Source organism: Oncorhynchus mykiss, chromosome 6 (assembly GCF_057628025.1).
Source record: "Oncorhynchus mykiss isolate SJ-2025 chromosome 6, ASM5762802v1, whole genome shotgun sequence".
Classification (NCBI taxonomy): Eukaryota; Metazoa; Chordata; class Actinopteri; order Salmoniformes; family Salmonidae; genus Oncorhynchus; species Oncorhynchus mykiss.
Genome location: NC_143027.1, coordinates 60,631,530 through 60,652,017, shown reverse-complemented (window position 1 = coordinate 60,652,017; position 20,488 = coordinate 60,631,530). Strand labels below are relative to the sequence as shown.

The window sequence follows — 20,488 nt, the reverse complement described above, 5'->3', positions numbered from 1 at the left end:
ACAAATCTAAATCGACTCTGGATTTCACCTCCAGATTGTCAAATAAATGATCATCATTGTGATTCTGCACATGTAAAACCACAACTCTACAAACTTCCTTTCCTGCAACAGAAGGACTTTTGTAACTAAATGGCGAACTGATCAAAACACAAGATGCCATCCCCATAGAATGGAAATCTATTAGCATGGTGGGTGCTTCCCTCTGGGACACCTAGCCTAGCCTAGCCTAGCCTAGCAGAACAGGCAGTGGTTCCAAATGAAGATTCCACCGCATGAATTCAGCTCTGGCTCCTGCTGTTGTCTCCTGACTCAGCCTATTCATTTTCACATATTTCCATGTTCACTAATTTACGATTGCATTATTCACTAGAGTGACTGTGCAGTACGTCTCCCCATGCTTGCTGGGTTCCTGTGAGGAAAAAGCAACAGGCATGTGCTGTAGTTATGGTACATACGCTCCCCTCCATATTTATTTGGACAGTAAGCTAAAGCTAAAATGTCTCTCTATACTCCAGCATTTTGGATTTAAGATCAAATGTTTTATATGAGGCGACAGTACAGAATGTCACCTTTTTTTTTAGGGTATTTTCTTTTATAAATCTGTTTTACCGTTTAGAAATGAAAGCACTATGTATCTAGTTTGGACGTATTCACTTATAGTGTTTTAAAGTAGTCAAAAGTTTAGTATTTGGTCCCTATATTACTAGCACTCAATGATTACATCAAGCTTGTAACTCTACAAACTTGTTGGAAGCATTTGCAGTTTTTGGGGGGTTGTGCTTCAGATTATGTTGTGCCCAATAGAAATAAATGGTAAACAATGTATTGTGTCATTTTGGAGTCACTTTTATTGTAAATAAGAATAGAATATGTTTCTGAACACTTCCACATTAATATGGATGATATCATGATTACGGATAATCTTGAATGAATCGTGAATAATGATGAGTGAGGAAGTTAGAGGCACCCCCCCCCCCCCCCCCCCTCCCCGGAATGTTAACCTCCCCTGTTATTGGTAATAGTGAGAGGTTAACATGTTTTGGGGGTATGATCTTTGTGCATCTGTAACTTTTTCACTTGCGTGCTAGGAATATGGTACCATATACTTAACTTTTGACTTGTCCCAATACTTATGACACCTTCAAATTGGGGGAATAGACACACTATATATACAAAAGTATGTGGACACCCCTTCAAATTAGTGGATTCGGCTATTTCAGCCACATCCGTTTCTGACAGGTGTATAAAAATCGAGCACACAGCCATGTGCCAATGTTTGTCCATAGACAAACATTGGCAGTAGAATGGCCTTACTGAAGAGCTCAGTGACTTTCAACATGGCACCATCATATGTGCCAACAAGTCAATTCGTCAAATTTCTGCCCTGCAAGAGCTTCCCCGGTCAAACACAAGTGCTGTTATTGTGAAGTGGAAATGTCTAGGAGCAACAACGGCTCAGCCGCAAAGTAGTAGGCCACACAAGCTCACAGAACGGGACTGCCAAGTGCTGAAGAGCATAATAATCATCTGTCCTCAGTTGCAACACTCACTAGCGAGTCCCAAACTGCCTCTGAAAGCAACTTCAGCACAAGAACTGTTAGTCGGGAGCTTCATGAAATGGGTTTCCACGGCCGAGTAGCCGCACACAAGCCTAAGATCACCATGTGCAATGCCAAGCGTTGGCTGGAGTGGTGTAAAGCTTGCCACCATTGGACTCTGGTGCAGTGGAAATGCGTTCTCTGGAGTGATGAATCACACTCCACCATCTGGCAGTCCGGCGGATGAATCACGGGTTTACGGATGCCAGGAGAACGCTACCTGCCCCAATGTATAGTGCCAACGGTAAAGTTTGGTGGAGGAGGAATAATGGTCTGGGGCTGTTTTTCATGGTCGGGCTAGGCCACGGGAAGGGAAATCTTAACACTACAGCATACAATGACATTCTAGACAATTCTGTGCTTCTTTATAGCAAAAGTTTGCACAGAGCCCTGACCTCAACCCCATCGAACACCTTTAGGATGAACTGGAACGCCGACTTCGAGCCAGCCCTAATTGCCCAACATCAGTGCCTGACCTCACTAATGCTCTTGTGGCTGAACGGGAGCAAATCCCCACAGCAATGTTCCACCATCTAGTCGAAAGCCTTCCCAGAAGAGTGGAGGCTGTTACAGCGTCAAAAGGGGAGACCAACTCCATATTAATGCCCATGATTTTGGAATGAGATGTTTTCTAAACGGTTTTGGAATGAGATGTCATTTCTGAACGGTAACAGATATGTATGAAAAGACCCTCAAATAAAAAGATGACATCCTTTACTTGTGCCTCATATGAAACATATTGATCTCACATCCAAAATGCTGGAGTATAGAGACCATATAAAAGTTCTAGCTTCACTGTCCAAATACATTTGGAGTGGAGTGTACATGGCAGCATTCAGGGTTGCTTAGCCATACACATCAACTTAAAAAAACATTCTCAATAGATTTCCAAATAAAATGGAGAAAACACAGTGTTTTAAGCTTTAAAAAGGTGTACTTTCATCGTATCAACAATATTCATCTCCCATTTACCACACCCAGCCATCTATACCTATAGTAAATTGTGCTCATATCGTTTTAGCACTGATATGGTCTACAGCTTATACGTCTACATATTTTGTCCATGAAATGTCAGGCTAAATGCTCAAAGGGCATGTTGTGATGTTAAACCATTGATGTTTTGTAATATAAAAGGAACTTATTTCAAGCTCCACTTATTAACCCGTGTTAAATAAATGAGAAAGGAAATTGGACCAAGTACTGATGTGGTTCCAGAGCAAGGTGGAGCCCGGCTGGATTATGGGCTGTTCCACTCTCTGACTCTCGGGTCTCTTTTCAATTATGTTCAATCGTAGCGCTGAGCAATATGAAAACTCACGACCAGTTCCCCATAACACAGCCGAACCATCACAACAACAACAACGGCCAGAACAAAAAGGCCAACGGAGCACGTGAACGTGAAATTGATCGATTCCATAGAGAGCTATTGGACAGTGCTGCAGAGGGAAGTAGCGCATGAGCGAAGCATAGCACTCACAGTTAATGGTACACGTTGTGCACAGTGACTGAGTGGCTAGCTGAGCTAATACAGCACACATGCTACACATCAACTCTACTCCATTACCTGCTTGCCATGGACCACCAGTGTGGTGATATGAGGGGCTATAGAACTGGCAAACTTCTTGATAACGGCCGCAGCGTAACGCACCGCCAGCCTACACCCGTAGAAATGTCTATCATTGTTTACAATAGTTTGGAATTCAGTGGATACATTTACAATTTTGATGAAGACAGACATAGGAGAACAAGAGAAAATGTTATTTAAATCTTGAAACGACAGTAAAAAGTATCTGAAAGGCAAAAATGTTGAAGGCTCTTCATAGAGGTACTGTAAATGGAAGGATATCATCGGCCACATAAAATAAAATACAAACTATTCTTTCAGGTTAAATGGAAAGGGAATGATATGCTAGAGAAAGAAGGAAATCTGACCAAAGTTTTCTGGTCCCAGCTATTCTGTAGAGTCTCTCCATGTCTTCCATGAGGGTCTCTGGAAACAGTTAAAAAGGCCTCTGTAAGTGAACTGAGCAATGCAAATCACTGGATATATTCTAGAAATGATGTAAAACAAACAATGTAAACGGTAGATGATTGGGTCTGAAAACAGTGTTTGCCAAGACACTGCTATTCTTGACACTAGCTGCATAGACTATGCCTTGGTTGAATTGACCCCATTTTGTATTTTTATTATCAGTTAGTCATGGGGTGCTAAATGGATTAGGCTATGGACATTTCATTTACAGTGATGCACTGATTCCCACCCTGGGGCTAGTTGGCCCGTTAGTCTGGCTCTGATGAATAGTGTTAAAGTATCTGTTCAATGTTACAATTTTTTTAAACAAAAATATTACCTACAATTAATTACAATATCAATTAAATAGATGTCCTTCCAAAACATTCTAATTAGGATATTAAAAAGCATATTTTCTCTGTGCCCCTGCTTGGCCTGTTAGGAAACAACAGAGTGATCTCAGTCACCAAATCTCAACCCAACTGAACACTTATGGGAGATTCGGAAGCAGGGCCTGAGACAGCGTTTTCCACCACCATCAACAAAACACCAAATGGAAGAATGGTGTCGCATCCCTCCAATAGAGTTCCAGACACTTGTAGAATCTAACTAGGTTTCCTCTTGACATAAAACTGAAAGGTATAAACCACACGATTTAAAATAGAAGGGAATGGAGAGATGATTGTTGTGTGGAGGATCTGCTTTTTCTTGCTTTCTTGCTGGCTACAGATGGTCGCGATAGCTAACATTAGCATGCTAGGTAGCTAACTGCTTCTAAATAGCCAGCAGGCCAACTCTTACAAACCACATCATTTGAAATAGAAGTGATTGGCGAGAGTTGTTGCATAGGGTTTGTCCTTTTTGATAACAGCAACTGTGGATTGTTGGCTTGCTAGCTAGCTTGCTTGTGTGCAGTGAATGTGCACTCCTGAGCCTGAGTCTCGAGAAGGATCCTTCACCCCACCGGAGAAAAAAAAAATGCTGCTGGACCAATCACGGCCTGTCTCGGCCGAAGAGGATGATGTCATTATCCAAGCAAATTTCAAGTGTATTTTTTTTTTTAACGGTTTGTTTCAATAACAAGTTTGAGTGAGTTTTACTGAGAGGTTTTTCTCATTTATGTTTTGGCTACAATTACAAGTAAAGGACGAGTCAACAACATTATTTGGGTATGAGCAAACAAAATATTAGTAAAATTAGATTTTCACTGGACTGTTACTTTAACAGAGTAACACCATTTTGCATGTGCGTTTTTGATTCTGTGCCTACCATCATTGGCAAAGAAGTCAGGACCCTCTTTCTTCATGAGAATACTGGCAAGCTGTGCTTGACTGGCCAGGCAGTCACAGTCCTGAGTAAGACAAAAACACAGAAAGAGGTCAAAGGTCATGCCATATGGGTGTAATGACAGTTTATAGTCAGATCTAGAGCGCTACATTAAACACCCATCACCTTTTGATTGAAGCTGTCCTAATATCGACGACGTACTCACATAGAATTTCTGCATGATCTCGTTGGTGGATTTGTGTTTCCACTCCTCAATGTCGATCTCAGGCTGCTGCTCCAGGTTTGAGGCATTGGGCGTGCTCGTCTGCCTCTTTACCTTGGAGTGCTTGGGCATCTCCAGCTCCTGAAAGTTCTTAAACTCTGGGATTCTATACCAGCAGAAGTTACATGAGTATTTTCAGGTTTACAGGCAAGTTAAGTTCTTTACACACTGATTCCTCTATAATAGTGGTCACCAACCGGTCGAACGCGATCGACTTGTCGATCTCCAAGGCATTTCTAGGCGATCGCCAAATATTTCTGTAAAAAAACAAACGATAAAGCCTTGTGTTCCTATTTTTTTATTTATTATTAGTCTCGGATTGTTGGTGGTAGGTGCAGCCAATTCAGCTGCCCTGCGCGCCGGGCCGGGTAGGCAAACTATTGCCATTTCATGTGTCTGAAGCTACAAACTCTGCCTTCCTGGTGGGCCTGGAGAGGAAATCAAGTGCACTATGCCACCGCTGGCATTTCTCAGACAGTCTGCAGTAACATAGCAGGCATAAAATAAATCTACAGCAAAATTGATTCTGTGATATTTCAAAATGCTTGTTTTTCCTATTTCCACTCTGCGCTACAACAAGCAGTGCAGCAGTAATGAATGAATGTTGTTATTATTAGCGACTTGGGTCTTTTTTAATATCTCCTCTGTTCATAGGAGTAACAACACGAATTTGTGCATGAGGCAGAAATAATGCGGTGCGACTCGAGTTTCACCATCAGCTGGAAAACGGTGTCCCTTTTTGGTGAGTGTCAGTGGAGGAAAGGGAGAGCGGAGGGATGTTGAGAGACGGACCCTCAGTCTGCTGCTCTCTCCCTCTGCTGAGACTGACAATTAGATGCAGGCACCATCAGCTCAGTAAAATAATTGGCAGGTAAATTCAAGCAAAGCCAGTATGTGGTGATAATGTATTGGGCCTATAACTTACTGCACAAACCTCATTGCCACAATACTGTTTTTAATTGGTTATTGTTGCATAGGCTTAGATTTTTTAAGTCATGTTAATATAAAAATCAGAGCGGTAGATCTTGGCATGCATTTTGACTCAGAAAGTGATCTTGACTCAGAAAAGGTTGGTGACCACTGCCGTATAAAGATTGTGTCACAAAACAAAGGCGGAAAGACAGGAACAAGCTCTTACTCTGCTTCATTGACACGAAGGAAGTCCAACTGCTCCACAATAGCTCCTGATATCAGGGTCTGGAAGCACAAATTAATAGTTACATCTAGGAATCTCATTTACAGGGGATAGGAACAGTTCCGGTGATTTCAAACATTCCCGGCTGAAGTCACATCCAAATGAAGACAGCCAGTTAGATGTGCAAAGGGGAATTATGTCCCCAGAAGAATGAGATGATAAAAGGGATTGACTATGAGGGATGGAGCCCTTTGTCTGCTCCTAGAGTTAGGTGCGAGGGGAATATTGAGTGTCCTTCTTAAAAGACGTCACATCAAAACATCTAAAGAACTCTCTAGAGACACTGAAAGTCATTGTAACAGTAGGAAATAGAACTCGATGAAGGCAATTCAAAGGCATTGGATTTGCAAACACATATTCACTATATCTGAATGCATTTCCAAAGGAAAGGAGAACTGACAATAGTATTGTGAGGGTAGATATCACAACGCCTCAAAGAAGTGTCAGTAGACTGAAACAAGTGAAAGTGCTGAGAACCTGAAGTCTGTCCACGTGTACTTTGACCCCACCGACGCTCCCCTTCTTGAACGATGCCAACATGTCCAGGACTGGGTTGAAACGGCTCCCCCTGATGGATAGAAACCAAGGGTATTCTACTTTTACCATTTTCAACGGTCATCATTTTCTCCATATTAACCAAATGCAGGCCAGGGCAATTATTTTCCATGCAGGGCCACATTAGATAATATTTTTGCCATCACGGGCCAGAATCATATTACAGGATTATACATCATGTGTATGACTGTGTTGACAGATATATCTACTGTAAATCACATCCAGATATGCTACTTATTTAACTTTTTTAACATGCACAGGAATAAACCACATCCATGTTCTACTTTTGGTAGGTATTTTCATTATTAAACAGGCAATGAACTACACAGGGAGGGAAAAGTACACTGTGCATTCAGCACCACGGACAGAACTCTTGTTAACAGGTATGCAAAAAACACAAGAGAGAGAGAGAGCTCAACATTATATTTAAACTACTCAATCAGTGTGAGGAGTGAAGTCTCTGATGGGGATTGATTAGAGCAGTGAAGTCAGGTATAGTTTCTGACGTCGCTATGCGCAGGATTGCTGAGAGGTGAGAGTCAGTGTGCCTTGACTTGTTATATTTCATCATTGAAAATGTCTGTTCACACACAAAGCATGACTCCTAATGTTTGGAAAGTGTTGTTCATCGAGAGATACATAGAACCTCGTCAGTGACATTGTTTTGAATATTTCTTTAATCACTGCATCAGTCTGAAGATTGATAAGCTCAAGTTGTAGGTCAGTGGGAGCGTTATCCACATTGAAGGTGAAAGGAGAGGAAACCAACAGCGTGTCATTTTCCGACACTTTGAAACCCTCAAAATTATGAGAAAACTCACCGTTCAAAGCACGCAGCAGCGATGTATACTTCTCCCGCTGGTCATCTGATAGGGAACAGACTAGTAGTGTCAGAATGTGGGTGAGATGGTTGGCTTCTACTTGGCGCGTCAGGAGGAGTAACTTTCCCTTGAAGGCTTTGACAAGGCTGTACATCTGATGTGCAAAAAGGCCCTTCTCTTGTAGTTTGGAATTCAGTTCATTCATGAGGGCCATGATGTCCACGGTGAAGGCAAAATCAGCCAACCATTCTTTATCTTTCAGTTGAGGGAAATCCACATACATTCCTTTCATTTGCAAAAACTCAGCAATCTCTGACTTCAGGTCCCACACCCTTTTAAGCACTTTCCCCACGTTTGTGTGGTAGGGGAGATCCGCATGACCCGACTCTGTCTCTTCCAACAATGAGACAAACTACCTGTGGTTTAAAGATTTTTCTCTTGTGAAGTTTACCTCTTTAGTGAATGTATCCACAACATGGCTCATTTTCAGAACACATTTACAGAGTACCTCCTGATGAATAATGCAATGCAGGAAAAACAATTCTGATCTGGGTTCAGCTCAGCTACTTGATCTTGTATCCTTTTCTAAAGGCCAACATTTTTTCCTGTCAAGTTTGGGCATCCATCAGTGGTCACACTGGAGAACTTTTCAAAACGCAGTCCCAGCTTTGCCACACACTTATTAACCTCCTCCAATAAATCTTTCCCTGTGGCTGTGCTCTTCATTGACTACATTGAAGCAAGCTCATCTGTAACTTCAAAGTCTGGGGTTATGCCTCGTAAGAATATCAACAACTGTGCCATGTCACGAGCATCACTGCTCTCATCTAGGACCAAGGAGAAATAGGTTAAATCCTTTACCTTTTTCGTTTAACTGTTGTTCCATATTCTCTGCAATGTCCTCAACACGCCGTGTCACTGTTCATATTGATAGGGAAATATTTTCGAACAGCTCTTCCTTGTCGGGGCAAAGTATTGCTGCAGAGTCAATTAAACATTCTTTAATGAATTCGCCCTCAGCGAATGGCTTGCTATGTTTAGCAATTTTGTGGGAGAGTAAATAGCTAGCTCTCGCAATTCCGTTGTTTGCTGAATGCAGTTTTGTGAGAAGTCCTTGCCTCTTTTGCAACTCTTTCAATGCATTTGCCCTCTGCTCAGAATACATATTTCTACAGTTCTCTGCATTCTTCATCTGGAAGTGTCGGGACAAGTTGTAGTCTTTCAAGACAACGATGCTCCCGTTGCACACTAAGCGCACTGCTTTCCCTGATACCTCAATAAAGAATTATTTTGAAGTCCACTCTTGCTGGAACATCCTGCATTCATTGTCTACTTTCATTTTCTTTGAAAACCACATTTTTGCGCAATTTCTAGCTAGCTACTATTCATAACTGTGATGTGTGTCAGCCTGTCAGTCACTCTCTGTCCTCGTGTAGTTGTTATTTATACGTGCCTTCAAAATAAATGTCCCACAAGAGGTGGGAGTTAAATCATGACACAAAGGTGAGTATTCATTGGGCTTTAAGTTGAATAACAAATGTGTTTTTCAAACCTTTACTATCTCAAAATCTTTGTGATCTGAGCATGATTCTGCGGGCCGTATTGAACTAGGTCGCGGGCCACATACGGCCCCGGGCTGGCCTTTTCCCAGGCCTGACCTAATGAGTATTGAGCTGTTTAATATGTTATTCCACTGACTCCTATAGAACAACCTCTACTGTGGACAGGTAAGCTATTTTATTGTATTTAAAAGGTGCTCTTTGGATAATGATCAATACTGCTGTGATCAGCATAACACCCAAGCTAAAGTGATATAAATGACTATAATTGAAACTCTTATCGGCAAATACAGGGGACACCTCCTGTGCTGGATTCCAATACACTCTAAAGCAGTAACCCTTACAGTACAGAAGAAAATACAAAAGTAGATCTTACTTGATGTTGTCCTCTCTGATGAGGACCAGGAAGAGTGGGCGACCTTTCATTTTCCAGCTATGCTTGATGAACTGCAGTGCATTCTACATACAAAGATATGTAACACATTAAACTTGCATTGACCAAACAGACAGACAGTTAGGGACACAACATGGTGAGTGTGCAGGCCCCAGAACAAGGATTAAAACAGACGAATGTCTAAACAGCAGTGTGTATGAGGTGAGTTCACCCCAGCTCACCTTGATGTCATCAATCAGCAGCATGACGTCCTGGGATAAGTAGAAGTCACTGAGATCAAAGACGATAGGGTAGCACACCACAGTCTTCCCCAGGATCCGATAAATCTGTGGGGAGTGGAGCAGACACATTGCATTACTTGATCCTGCAGGCCAAGATGGATGGCTCGGAGGTACCGACATATGACTCAGGACAGGACGTAAAACAACCCATCGATCTTGAGGAAGGAATACACAGAAGCTGGAACACATAGAGAGATTACAGTCCTGCGACATTACATTACAGTCCTGCGAGCACAGATACTTCCTAAAACTAACACACAACCTCTCCTCCACAAACAAACACACAAATATGCACAGGCACACTCGCTCTACCTGTCCGTCTCTAAAACACAAGAGTACGCCGACGCACACAAACAAAGAGATGATCATAATGCCCTCTGGCAGGACGCCCTATTCCATCAGAACACATAAAAGTTCCATTAAAAGATTGTCTTAGTAATAGGTTTGGACCTGTGATTGATTCATTTTGCAATTTTGTATTTTTTTTAAATGCAATTCAGCTGTGTAAACTTATTTAGATGACCTTCACTGGAGACAACTAGAAGGAATACCAAAAAAATGACAGCAGCTCACAATATCAAAGTGGATTACGAAATTGAATGACATATATTTTCATCATGCATTGCATGGCAGCAGTACTTTGTACAATGTTAAGAGTAAGGCAAAAATATGTATAATATCTATGTACATTATATCTGTACATGTAAATTAATATTAATCTGTTTCTGACATGTGGTTTCACATGGAGAAGTGCTGGTTTATGTTAATCAGTGAGGAGCTGGTGGTATGCCCATGACCTCTGAGTATGTGCTAGCATTGAGTGGTGAACACTCACCTTGCAAGTCCCCATGCAGCCCACTGGCCTTTCTGGACGCCCACTCAGCCCCAGCTTCTTATTGATGGCCAGGAAGCGGTACGCCTGGGGGGGAGAAAGAAAAATACATACATATTTCAGTTGAGTTTTTTTTTTATAAGCCTAGTTTTAAAATTACACATAAAATCTTGGACTGTGGCCTATTGACCAATGACATTTACATTACAGCTGACACTAACAAACAGACCACAACAGCAGTACCTTCCTTCTATTCCTCCAGGCAAGTCACAGATCAATCGACAACTGCTATCAACATAGCTACCTTCCTTGCCTCTCTTACACATATACAGCCTTCAGATCTGACAACACACTCAGCTAGAAATGACAGAGATCATAATGGGAGTCATTTTAAAAATGCCAGGCAGGGAAAGTTGTCTATTTTCACTGCACCTCCAAAGATCAATCATTCTCATATCCCTGGGGGATTTTATTTTGTTGCGATCCATAATCTAAAATTACTTCCCTCTGAAGTTATGAGACGTGTCAGTAGTTAATGGCCCCTACAGAGCCTGCATAAGACGGCTCTGTTGTGGAGCCTCTATGGGTCTGTTTAGTGCCATGGTGCAAGTGGGTTTACTGGAGAGTTGTCAGAGGGCAGAGATATATTGCAGGCCCTTGCTGTAAAGCTCAACACCAAGTAGCTAAGTTAGTTAGTAGGCTCCGTCAGTCAGGGTCGGCCCTCACTGCTCCCCATTCTTTCACTTCTGCCTGGTATGGTCTTGTTGTAATATTGCCTTGGCAAATGAAATTTGAATATTTAAAATATATTTAAATTCAATTTTAGCTATGTAAATGGTACAAGGTCACAGAGTGTCTGTTTCCTGAAGACACTCAAACTAAAATAGAGGTAACAACCTGTATGCCAGAGTGATCTGGAAAACTGTTGTCAATCTATAATGCAACAAAGCAGATAATGGGCATTGATTTTACACCACCTGATCCATTCATGTGGAGAGGCACACTGCAGTCCATGTGACCTCTGTTTCATACTGCCCTTCTCTTTCCGCACCAGGCTATAAATGCTCCTGGTCAATTACACTGACTACATACTTCAGTGGCGCTGCAGGAAACGTAGCTAACCAGCTTCAATACACAGCAATAACCAGTCTTACCAAAGAGCAATGTGTACATCCTACCACTAGATAGAGCTCTGCCACTCCTCCTGCTTTTCCCCTTCTTCGAATGAGTTGGAAAGGAATTATACATGGATGGAAAGCACGAAAGATAATAGGAGAATCAAGCAATTAACACAATATTATGATAATATAAAAAAAAAAAAGCAGAGTTCACAAAGACGGGAAACATTTATTCAGAATTAAGTCGCACAATAAATTCCCAGCGCCCCTGGCCATGCCTCCTGTTTGAGGAGAGACGTTGTGTGAACCTTTGTCTGCACCCACAGCTCCCTGTCCCTGCCTATGGAATACCAATGAACACAGCACAGCATACGGCTCACATCACAAAGTCCTCTCATTCAGACCACAATTGAAAGCAACCAAACTGCTAATGTGATTGCTGCTAATGCCATCAAGACGGCTACACTCTGAGTGTGTCATTAGGTTGGGTGATATGAGGGCTGTTGTAACAGAAGGCTTTAGTGTCGCAGTGTCTCCGTTTATCAATCAAAAACCTGCTCTCCTCTCTCCGAGACATCTGGGTCGTTCCACGAAAAGGGGGGCCTTTTGCTATTTGCTATTTAAAGTAGAAATATAGACCACATTGAGAATTCAATCAATTGTGTTTTCAATTGAATAACGGCTTGCTAAAGTGCCAAAATGCAGCATTTTGACATGTCCCTCTGTCAACCGCATCACCTTTGGTAAGATTTTCCCAAAATGTCTTCCAAGTTTCACCATCAATTAGAAAGCCCTAATTGTTTTGTTGCTTTGACAAAGTAATTTCTGAAGAGTATAATGCATTTCATGTGATTAGGTATTCATTTACATCTGTCCCTCATGTTAAGGTTCAATAAATTGTCAACCCTGTTACTTTATTTGGCACGTACTATAGTATTTAAAAAATAATAATAATAAATTACCTCATGAGATGGGAAAATGTGTTTTCTTTATGACAGAATGTTCAAATTAGGTGAAATCAAAAGGTTTTTTTGGACCAAGTTACACTTCTCAGAAGGCACCAATAATTGGTGGAATGACCCATTGGCTTTTATAGACATGATCGCTGGGAGATGGGTCAAAAGACATGCAGAGGGGTTGGGGAGGCATCACCGAGGCAAATGGAAGCTATTTTGGCAGCGCTGTTGCTGTGCCACCTGGGTTGAGATAAATAACATGCTGCTGGACGTAATTGCCGCTCTCCTGTTGTCAAGCAGCTGTTGTAAACACAATCGAACGGCAGAGCGAGATGAAGCGAGCGACGCAATGCAGAGCGGTGGCCCAGCCTTTAACAGATTCAAAACGCATGGGATTTAATATTTAGCATGCTGCTCGTCCTGGCTCGTGACACCTACCCAATCCACTGCTGCATAACTACATGCCCAACAACAGGGAGGAAGAGCAGAGGCAGACCCTTCTAAGATGAATTAATATATTGGGAAAGGCCAATGCTTTTCAATACGCATTACAACAATACAGTAATACTTTAAGACTTGAATGACATATTGATCAAGTAACAGGTCAACTGGTAAATCACACGGACCAATCTCCAGCCTCACTTTGACTGATTGAGCAACCAAGAGGGATTTCTTAATAGAACATGGATGTAAGATTGACAGTCAGATGAATTGACTAAGCCCATATGCTCGGCTGACATATTGATAATATGGCCTTGGACATCTAGGTAATTGACTGATTTGTTTATTGATTTCTAAAATCAGGTGTATTTATCTACCTTCAGAAAATGTACAAGAACGTTGCACAACCGTTTCTCCTTGCAGTGAGCATTTAATGACCAACGTTTGGGCTCGCAGCAGGCCTACGGTCAGGATGTGGTGTTACCCATATGGGTGCGGCAGGTAGCCTCGGATCCCCGAGCTGACAAGGTAATAATCTGTCGTTCTGCCCATGAACAAGGCAGTTAACTCACTGTTCCCCGGTAGGCCGTCATTGTAAATAAGAACTTGTTCTTAACTGACCTGCCTAGTTAAATAAAGGTAAAAAAATTAATTAAAAAAAGATAGTGAAGAATATCACTCATATTTCATTCTGTGGTATAACTCACATTGACCAGTTCCTTCTGGGCCCAGATCTGAATGGGCTCCACCTGCTGGGGTGTCTGAGTCTGGATGCCATAGGTGTTCAGAAACACCTGCAGTCTGCAACACAACACAACACACTGTTAGGCTACATAGCCGGGACTGTTCAGGAAGCCCAACAGTCTGGGTGGCCAAAAGTACATTAGCTATGAAAAAGAGCACCACCAACTGGTGGTGGACTCCGATAGAGGTGCCGGTTAGAGGACGTAAATGACCAGTAGGAGACAGATGTACAGAAGACACGTTTATTACCAAACAGAGACACAGGAAACAAGAAGGAGGATAGACTACTGAAAGTGTTGTAGTGAATAGTGTTTTTATGGTCAAAGACACACGAAAACACCAGTCCAGAAGAAGGATTGTCCATGTGGAAAGGTTCAAATGTGAGTTGATGTGGAGGACGGGAGTTGTCAGAGGTTGTACAGCGGTTGTCTCAACCTGTTCTCCTCCTGGAAACAACTGAAGTGTTGAGAGGCAGAGTGGGGTTTGCCTGCTCCCAGGTTAGGCTATTGATTGGCTGACCAGGTCAGCTGAATCTGTTCCCTGACAACCTGGTCCCTAACACATTGGTGTGAATTGGCCTCTGCCACTAGACAATAGGGTCAGGCTGAGGTGGGGGATGGTCACTTCTACTGCAGAGGAAAAAAATCACACAGAGTTTGTCTACACGTCCTAGCCAGAGAGAAGGTTCAGTAAGGGTTTAATGATTAAAGTTATATGGTTTTGTACAAGCTACACCTTGAAAAATCCTCTGAAACAAGCATTAGGTAAAGGCTTTAGGGAGGGGGCAGGCAGAGTGTTAGGTTAGCTGCTGAGGAAAACCTGCCATCTGATTGGAACAGCAGGACAGGTTAACAGGCTCCACAGCTAAATTAGGGTGCTAATAGATGAAGACTGCGCACTGGCCAGTCGCTTAATGTGCACAGTGCAATAGCACCACAGACGAGAGAGGGAGGAAAAACAACCATTTTTCTAAACTACCACAGACTCTCTCACACACACGTACACATACAGTTGAAGTCAGACGTTTACATACACCTTAGCCAACTACATTTAAACTCAGTTTTTCACAATTCCTGACATTTAATCCTAGTAAAAAATCCCTGTCTTAGGTCAGTTAGGATCACCTCATTATTTTAAGAATGTGAAATGTCAGAATAATAGTAGAGAAAATGATTTATTTCAGCTTTTATTTCTTTCATCACATTCCCAGTGGGTCAGAAGTTTACATACACTCAATTCATATTTGGTAGCATTGCCTTTCAATTGTTTAATTTGGGTCAGATGTTTTGGGTAGCCTTCCACTAGCTTCCCACAATAAGTTGGGTGAACTATGGACCATTCCTCCTGACAGAGCTGGTGTAACTGAGTCAGGTTTGTAGGCTTCATTGCTCGCACACGCTTTCTTAGATCTGCCCACAAATGTTCTATAGGATTGTAGATGGTGGTCTTCAGCTTGCAAGCCTCCCCCTTTCTACTCCAAACATAACGATGGTCATTATGGCTAAACAGTTCTACTTTTGTTTCATCAGACCAGAGGACATTTCTACCAAAAAATACGATCTTTTGTCCCCATGTGCAGTTGCAAACCGTAGTCTGGCTTTTTTATGGCAGTTTTGGAGTAGTGGCTTCTTCCTTGCTGAGCGGCCTTTCAGGTTATGTCGATATAGGACTCGTTTTACTGTGGATATAGCTACTTTTGTACCCGTTTCCTCAAACATCTTCACAAGGTCTTTTGCTGTTGTTCTGGGATTGATTTGCACTCTTCGCACCAAGGTATGGTCATCTCTATGGTGGTGTGGTGGCTGCGTGGTCCCATGGTGTTTATACTTGCATACTATTGTTTGTACAGATGAACGTGGTACCTTCAGGCGTTTGGAAATTACTCCCAAGGATGAACCAGACTTGTGAGGTCTTGGCTGATTTCTTTTGATTTTCCCATGATGTCAAGCAGAGGCATTAAGTTTGAAGGTAGGCCTTGAAATATATCCACAAGTACACCTCCAATTGACTCAAATTATGTCAATTAGCCAATTATCAGAAGCTTCTAAAGCCATGACATAATTTTCTGGAATGTTCTAAGCTGTTTAAAAGGCACAGTCAACTTAGTGTATGGAAACTTCTGACCCACTGGAATTGTGATATAGTGAATTATAAGTGAAATAATCTGTCTTTAAACAATTGTTGAAAAAATTACTTGTGTCTTGCACAAATAGATGTCCTAACTGACTTGCCAAAACTATAGTTTGGTTGAAAAACAAGTTTTAATGACTCCAACCTAAGTGTATGTAAACTTTCGACTTCAACTGTACTATTCTCTAATCTCAGAGACACATAGCTACCACCCACAGTTTTCTATTTATCTTTCCCATCACATACCTCTGGCTCTCAGCAATCAGGGCCACATGGACCACCGTGTCATTATCAATGGGACCCTGGAACACAGAGAGAAAGAGATAGGAAAGGTGAACATACTCAACTGCAGGGGAAAATACAAATTCAGTTAATAGTATATAATAAAATCACAATAATATACTGAATTGTTATCTCTGGTATAATACATTGCAGTGAAAATTGCTCCGCTTGTAAAGTAAAGCTGTGAATAGGAGATAAGGTCTTTTGAGCGAATAAAAGAGTGATGAGAGGAGGGAGAGAGGTGAACCATGAAACATACCTCACCGTACCCTGTCATTACAGAAGTTTGAACAGTGGTAATCTTTAGAGTGGTTATAAACTACTGATTTTGTAGTAGTTGGGTTGGCCATATTAAATCAGGAGTATCAGTGACCACAGTATTCTGGATAGTAGCTCTTATTTCTGGATAACCTGTGTGTTACATGCACCTTTGATATCCCGTTCCCAGGTATCCATGTATCTGTGAATAAACAGAATATTCCTAATTGAAGTTTGTATGGTTGAAATGGAATAGTAACTGAACTCTGGACACTGACTGTAGGCCTATAACCTCTCACATGTACACTAACATAATAACTCCTGCAGAATTCTGCATTTCTTGCAGTAAAATGCTGGTGTCTCGGGAACAGGAGTGGAGAAATATGATCTCTTTCTTTCAGCATCTCTTGAGAAAATGTGAATGAGTGCGTATTGTGTTATCTTTGACACTTATGCAAGCAGACTGTTTTAACCACATATCGTAAAATATGCGCCCAAGATGAAGTGAAGTCTTATTAGAAACGTGTTTCATTGTTTTCTCAGCTTTTCATTTACTTCATTAAAACGGGTTAAACTGATGACAATGGCCATTTTGCACAGGACCAATCTTTCTCTTGTTTTGAGTTATTGCATTTTCTCCAGGTCCCTAAACCAAATAGAGAACTTTACCGGTGTTAGCTAGATTAGTGCATGCATTCTACATTACTCTGGTGAGCACAACTTTATTTACTCTTCTAGGGCAACAAGTTACGACAGAAGAAAATCTGCCTATATCTAATTATAGTTGACAAACAAATGTCCTACCAAATGTCGGAAATGATAAGCAGAAGCAGTATAAATTAGGGGTCAATAAATTATGCTAGAATTATCATGGGGAATGGAACTGCGCAGGTGGCCTACTTTATGAAGTGATTTGTTTGATAATCAGATGAAAACATCATCACACTGCGTAGACTGAGAAAAACACCAGTAAACAAAATAATATGTTTACATGCCACAGTATCCCGTCTAAGATCAGCGTATTCCAGGCATCTTACCCTGGTTTCACATAACCGGGATACAAGCCTTTTTCGGGTTAATGTAAACGGGATATGATGTTTATATGCGTGAACTCAAAAGCAGAATACTGGAGTATCCTGAACAATAACAGGATACTGGTGTGTGCATGAAACATTGTCACAGATGTGTCGGAGAAGCAGTGCCTCTGCTTCAGAAGTAAGTTACATGAATAAACCTCACAACTATGGCATAAGGTGAAAGGATTGCATATGATACAACTGCCTGTCATACACCTGTGAATCCTTCAAGGAATCATCTTTCAGGATAGAATGACGTTGATCTAATGATCATGCTTACTTTCTCTTCTATTTGCCGCAATTGCATTTCCGCCTCAGCTCCGCTGAGTCCCGGGAGATGTATTCAGAGATAAGTGATTTGTAAACAGAGTGAATCATATCACTTGAGTTAAATGATTAAAATCCCTGAGCCATTAGAATAGAACATCTTGTGATTCACAGGAGGGGGCTGTTCATCAGAGGCAACGCTCCTTTAGATGACCCGGCGGGAAGCCTGACGCAGGCAGAGAAGAGAAGGCTGGAAGCCATTTTGTTTGGGCGGAAAGAGCAGGCTTTTCTCAACACCCTCGTTATCATTAATCAGAGGAATCCGGGAGAGGGGGGGGGTAAAAGAGGTTCACAGATATCTCTGCTGATTAATTGTGAGCAGCGGCTTCTAAAACACGGCAATGGAAATCGTATCTCATTAGCATTCTGCTCCAAAACACAAAGGAACCATTTGAAGAGAGAAAGAAGTAAAGAAAGAAAAAAAGAAATGAAGATGGAAATAAAAAAACAGAGAGAAAAAAATGCTAGATCACCTGTACTCCACACAGAGACGCGTGCAAAGCTCTCCCTCGCCCTCCATTTGGTAAATCCGACCACAACTCTATCCTCCTTATTCCTGCTTACAAGCAGAAATTAAAGCATGAAGCACCAGTGACTCGGTCTATAAAGAAAGTGGTTAGATGAAGCAGACGCTAAACTACAGGACTGTTTTGCTATCACAGACTGGAACATGTTCCGGGATTCCTCCAATGACATTGAGGAGTACACCACATCAGTCACTGGCTTTAACAATAAGTGCATCGAGGACATCGTCCCCATAGTGACTGTACGTACATACCCCAACCAGAAGCCATGGATTACAGGCAACATTCACACTGAGCTAAAGGGTAGAGCTGCCGGTTTCAAGGTGCCGGACTCTAACCCGGAAGCTTACAAGAAATCCTGCTATGCCCTGCGACAAACCATCAAACAGGAAAAGCGTCAATACAGGGATAAGATTGAATCATACTACACCGACGCACGTCGGATGTGGCAGGGCTTGCAAACTTTTACAGACTACAAAGTGAAGCACAGCAACGAGCTGCCCAGTGACACGAGCCTACCAAACGAGCTAAATCACTTCTATGCTCGCTTTGAGTCAAGCAACACTGAGGCATGCATGTGAACATCAGCTGTTCCGGACGACTGTGTGATCACTCTCGCAGTAGCCGACGTGAGTAAGACCTTTAAACAGGTCGACATACACAAGGCTGCGGGGCCAGACGGATTACCAGGACGTGTGCCCGAACATGTGCTGACCAACTGGCAGGTGTCTTCACTGACATTTTTAACATGTCCCTGATTGAGTCTGTAATACCAACATGTTTCAAGCAGACCACCATAGTCCCTGTGCCCAAGAACACAAAGGCATTCTGCCTAAATGACTACAGACCCGTAGCACTCACGTCCGTAGCCATGAAGTGCTTTGAAAGGCTGGTAATGGCTCACATCAACACCATTATCCCAGAAACTCTAGACCCACTCCAATTTGCATACTGCCCAAACAGATTCACAGATGATGCAATCTCTATTGCACTCCACACTGCCCTTTCCCGCCTGGACAAAAGGAACACCTATGCGAGAATGCTATTCATTGACCACAGCTCAGCGTTCAACACCATAGTACCCACAAAGCTCATCACTAAGCTAAGGAACCTGAGATTAAACACCTCCCTCTGCAACTGGATCCTGGACTTCCTGACGGGCCGCCCCCAGGTGGTGAGGGAAGGTAGCAACCCATCTGCCATGCTGATCGTCAACACTGGAGCTCCCCAGGGGTGGGTGCTCAGTCCCCTCCTGTACTCCCTGTTCACCCACGACTGCATGGCCAGGCACGACTCCAACACCATCATTAAGTTGCAGACGACACAACAGTGGTAGGCCTTATCACCGACAACGATGAGACAGCCTATAGAGAGGTCAGAGACCTGGCCGGGTGTTGCCAGAACATCAACCTATCCCTCAACGTAACCAAGACAAAGGAGATGATTGTGGACTACAGAAAAAGGAGCACCGACCACGCCCCTATTCTCATCGACGGGGCTGTAGTGGAGCAGGTTGAGAGCTTCAAGTTCCTTGGTGTCCACATCAACAACAAACTACAATGGTCCAAACACCAAGACAGTCGTGAAGAGGGCACGACAAAGCCTATTCCCCCCCAGGAAACTAAAAAGATTTGTCATGGGTCCTGAGATCCTCAAAAGGTTCTACAGCTACACCATCGAGAGCATCCTGACCGGTTGCATCACTGCCTTGTACGGCAGTTGCTCGGCCTCCGACGACAGGGCACTTCAGAGGGTAGTGCGTAAGGCCCAGTACATCACTGGGGCAAAGCTGCCTGCCATCCAGGACCTCTACACCAGGTGGTGTCAAAGGAAGGCC

At 42.5% G+C, this 20,488-nt stretch overlaps 1 protein-coding gene and 1 pseudogene across 4 annotated transcripts in view; both read right to left on the bottom strand.

The window, feature by feature from the left end:
- LOC110526270 (phosphorylase b kinase regulatory subunit beta) overlaps positions 1-20,488 on the bottom strand; it is an 81,124-nt gene that overhangs the window by 4,272 nt on the left and 56,364 nt on the right. For 2 of the 4 annotated variants that reach the window (XM_090238439.1, XM_036980623.2), the window contains 11 exons: positions 16,431-16,486; positions 14,018-14,111; positions 10,799-10,882; positions 9,904-10,008; positions 9,665-9,747; positions 6,831-6,921; positions 6,297-6,355; positions 5,102-5,264; positions 4,879-4,960; positions 3,531-3,588; positions 3,163-3,253 (listed from right to left, as the gene is read on the bottom strand). In XM_090238439.1, the coding sequence (XP_090094565.1) occupies positions 3,163-3,253; positions 3,531-3,588; positions 4,879-4,960; positions 5,102-5,264; positions 6,297-6,355; positions 6,831-6,921; positions 9,665-9,747; positions 9,904-10,008; positions 10,799-10,882; positions 14,018-14,111; positions 16,431-16,486 (966 nt within the window). The remainder of the gene's footprint in view (positions 1-3,162; positions 3,254-3,530; positions 3,589-4,878; positions 4,961-5,101; positions 5,265-6,296; positions 6,356-6,830; positions 6,922-9,664; positions 9,748-9,903; positions 10,009-10,798; positions 10,883-14,017; positions 14,112-16,430; positions 16,487-20,488) is intronic. The other 2 variants (XM_036980624.2, XM_036980622.2) reach the window with 1 other exon arrangement.
- LOC149982942 (general transcription factor II-I repeat domain-containing protein 2B-like) lies at positions 7,373-8,577 on the bottom strand (annotated as a pseudogene).